Genomic DNA, 3,975 nt, shown 5'->3' with positions numbered 1-3,975 from the left:
CATCACGGGACTTGTAGTCGGAGACCGGCCCCCAAGGGCGCCCTGCGGCCTTCAGGGAACTACAAATCCCTGGATGCATCAGGAAAGGGGCAAGAATCCGCGGCTCCCTGCTTCGCGGCGGGACCCCGTGGGGTCACCTTTGCCCCAAAGCTGGAAGTGACTCCCGGACCCGAGGCTGGCTCTTGGGGCATTTTGGGAGTCGTAGTTTATTCTTGTTTTGACCACCAACTAATCTTGGCACCCTAATGGTCACATCAGCCCTTTGAAGTGGAAAAGAGGCAGTAATTATCCTATTTTCTAGTGGGGAAAACTAGACAAAGCTGAATCTAGAGTTTTATTCACATCATAACATAGAATACGTTAACATGTATTTTTTTAATATATATTTTTAGTTGATTTCAGAGAGAAAGGGAGAGGGAGAGAGTGATAGAAACCTCAATGATGAGAGAGAATCATGGATCGGCTGCCTCCTGCACCCCCCCCCCCAACTGAGGATTGAGCCCGAAACCGGGCATGTGCCCTGACCAGGACTCGAACCTGGGACCCTTCAGACTGCAGGCTGACGCTCTATCCACTGAGCCAAACCAGCTAGGGCACGTTAACATGTATTAATCACGGCGCCAATGTGCATGGGGAGGAGGAGCAGGCACACACATACAGTATTGCATGTTTTACACAAACACCTTGAACATGAAAAGATCCTGGAAGGGATGCATCCAGGTAGTGGGAAGGGCACCAGCTTTAAATCCACATGAATCCTCAGCCCTAGACAAGTTCGTTGACTTCTCCGAGTCCGTGTCCTTATTTGTAGAGTAGGAATAATAATGCCTCACTGTACCCAGGGGGATCAAAAGGGATAATGTATGGAAGAACGCCTAATACTGTCCCTGGTATACATCAGCTCCCAATACATATTAAGGTCCCTTGGTTCTCCCTCCTCTTCCTCTACCCTTTTTAGGAATCTAAGGCAGCAAGTTGGACATTTTCATATTCACAGTGAATTTGGTTATAAAACCTGTCAGATTGATTTAATAAACAAACCCTCCCCCCAGGGCCTTAGTCTTGAACAAAATTCGTTAAATGTGTTACCCATAAAGAAAGAGAACATATGCAATGACTCGGTTCTTCAAACTTTTCTGTATGTTTGAAAATTTTCATTTTACTAGGTGTACCGGTTAATAACGCGGATTCTTTTCAATAGATGGAGTCACACGTATGTTGATACATATGCGACTTGATATGTCCGCTGTTTTGTTGTATTGACAACAAGCTTCAAAACTCCATATGTCAAATTTTCTGAAGCTGTTAACATCGTAGATATTTTTACGCTTAAAAAATGTCGAATTTCGTGCCCAAAAAAAGAGCATTTGCGGATTGGCCCCTCACCAGTTAATAATGCGGATTTTGTAATCCAAGAAAACACGATAATTCCAAGAGAAACATCAATGGTGCTTTTACTAGTAAAAGCAATGACAGCTGTACGCAGTTTACGCAATCTCTCAGCCTGCCTCTCTTTCCACCAGTGAACACACTTCCCTCTGCTGGTCACACGGACACTGTACATGTAACCCGTGGGGTTCTTTTATTTTTATTTTTTCTTAATCCAATCCTTTGGTGGATTGCCAAAACTACAGGTATTTGCTCGCTTTCTCACGCCATCCCTCCTCCCTCCTCTCCACGGGACTCAACACAGTTCCTGCTTTTTCTAAGAGGCATTTTTTTTTTTAAAGACACGTTTCAAAGAGAATGGACCCAGAAAGAAATCCATTTCGGTTTCGAAGACAGAGCTGCCACTGAGGTCCGATTGCAGTTGGGGTAGGAAGAAAACAGGAGAAGACACAGGTGGGTGGAAGCAGGACATACCTGCAGTCACATGAGCAGCCGACACTCCCGAATGATGGACCCCAAGTGCAGAACGGCAGTCAGACCGGACAGGGCTCCTCGCGATGGTCATTCACAAGCCACATTCGCCGGTTCGTTCCTACGACCGGTGCGAGGGTCCCCGGGGCGGGGGCGGGGCGAGAGCACATGCCATGGGGTTCCCATACCCCAGTCCTCGGGGTCCACCAGGTGCAAGCCTTCGCCCGGCGGCTTTGCGGTCCACTGGTGCTCCCGGCTCGGGACCCACGCGTCGGAGCTGGAAGTCAGTGCGGAGTCCGGTCCCGATTTCCGCCGGTTCGGTTCAGAGGTCTACCAGGCGGAACGATCGCTGGGCTCAGTCCGCATCCTCGACGTCCACCCGCGGTCTTGGACGCGCCCTCCGTGTCCCGGGAAGGTAGGAATGTGCCCTGAGTGGGAACTGAACCCACAACCTTTTGCTGCACAGGATGACGCTCCAACCCACTGAGCCACCCGGCCGGGGCTTCCGCCTTTTGATCTTCTGTGCCTCCTTAGTGTGACACCTTTGGGGTCCATGGTGCATTGTGTGCAGAGAGGTTAAAGCCCAGAGAGACTTCCAGCTCCTTGCGACGGCCACAGGCTTCACAGGCCCACGTGGGGTGGTGATTCCGATCATCCGATTGCCTCTGACGGTTTTTCCTTTTCCTTTTAAGAAATAATAGGTGGGGCCAACACACCTTATGAAAAAGGAGTATTCACGCTGGAAGTGACCATTCCTGAGAGGTTAGTGCGGGTCAGATCCTAAATCTCCAGGGTAGAGCCCAGCAACTGGGAGGCAGAGCCGCGCAGCAGGCAGAGGGCCTGGATTTTAATCCTCGTCTAACCGTGACTTTGTGTGAAGGACTTAGAGCAGGGGTTCTCAACCTTCCTCATGCCGCGACCCTTTCATACAGTTCCTCATGTTGTGGGGACCCCCAACCATAAAATTATTTTCGTCGCTACTTCATCACTATCATTTGGCTACTGTTATGAATCGTCATGTAAATATCTGATATGCAGGATGTATTTTCATTGTTACAAATTGAACATCATGAAAGCATAGTGATGAATCCCCAAAACAATATGCAATTATAGATGTGTTTTCCGATGGTCTTAGGCGACCCCTGTGAAAGGGTCGTCCGACCCCCAAAGGGGTCGCGACCCACAGGTTGAGAACCGCTGACTTCGAGGGTGACTAGGCTGATCCAGGTGGAGGGTAGATGAGTGTCTATATGCTGTCATTTCTCCTTGCTATTGTTTGTAAGTTTCCATAATAAAAACGTGGGGGGCAGGAAAGGTTTGCCTCTCGAAGGCTGTCTTCCCCGGGGGTCACCAGGAAGCTGTTGGTAATGTGCTACGAGGCAGCATCTTAATAAACTCTCTGTTGAGAGAGCAGCATGGACCGGCTGCCCCCTGCACGCCCCCCACTGGGGATGGAGCCGCAACCCGGGCCTGTGCCCTGACCTCCCGGGAATCGGACCCTGACCTCCCGGTTCCTAGGCCGATGCTCAACCACTGAGCCGCCCCAGCTGGGCTCTCGGAGGTCTTTGAATCTTCATATTTACTGCAGCATTTAATTTTCGTCGTAAACTGCTGCAAAGTGTAATTTGGAGATGTGCCTCGGATCCCTCATGATGCTACAAAAATGCAAGATCCGAAGCTGAAGTTTACACCGTCATTAAAGTCAACCTACATCTCTGTTTGTTCTGCAGCCGACGCGTTTGGATTGTTCCTGTTAGTCGGCTGTTGTGAGTGATGCTGCTGTGAACATCCGCCTACCGGTGTTTGTGTGCACGTACGTTTTCCACTCTCTTGAGTGTGAACCCCGGGTGTGGAGTCGAGGGCCGTAAGGCAGTCGATGTTACGTAAACGCCGGGAGGGCTCCCGTGACCCCCCCTCCTCCCCCACACTCAGATGTCATCTCAGCGGTTGTGAAGGGTGTCACTGGCTTCCATGGGCACGTCCGAGGGACTCATGGTGCCGGGCATCTTTTCATAGACTGTCAGCTTCTAATCCACTTTGTACCGGACGTTGTAGCCGGACAAAAGGGAAGAGAGGGATTAGACAGGAAGGAATCAACCGACTACTTGTGAGTTG

General features: G+C 50.2%; 1 protein-coding gene across 1 annotated transcript in view; it reads left to right on the top strand.

Moving 5' to 3' along the window:
* The first annotated feature begins 1,946 nt into the window (after positions 1-1,946).
* The window catches only part of UBE2T (ubiquitin-conjugating enzyme E2T), a 5,520-nt gene continuing 3,491 nt past the window's right edge, over positions 1,947-3,975 (top strand). Inside the window, exons 1-2 of the mRNA XM_014533401.1 lie at positions 1,947-1,990; positions 2,071-2,275. Coding sequence (XP_014388887.1) covers positions 1,947-1,990; positions 2,071-2,275 — 249 coding nt within the window. The remainder of the gene's footprint in view (positions 1,991-2,070; positions 2,276-3,975) is intronic.

This window comes from Myotis brandtii, unplaced genomic scaffold, assembly GCF_000412655.1.
Source record: "Myotis brandtii unplaced genomic scaffold, ASM41265v1 scaffold975, whole genome shotgun sequence".
NCBI classification, from domain to species: Eukaryota; Metazoa; Chordata; class Mammalia; order Chiroptera; family Vespertilionidae; genus Myotis; species Myotis brandtii.
This window is presented reverse-complemented; position numbering and strand designations above follow the sequence as displayed.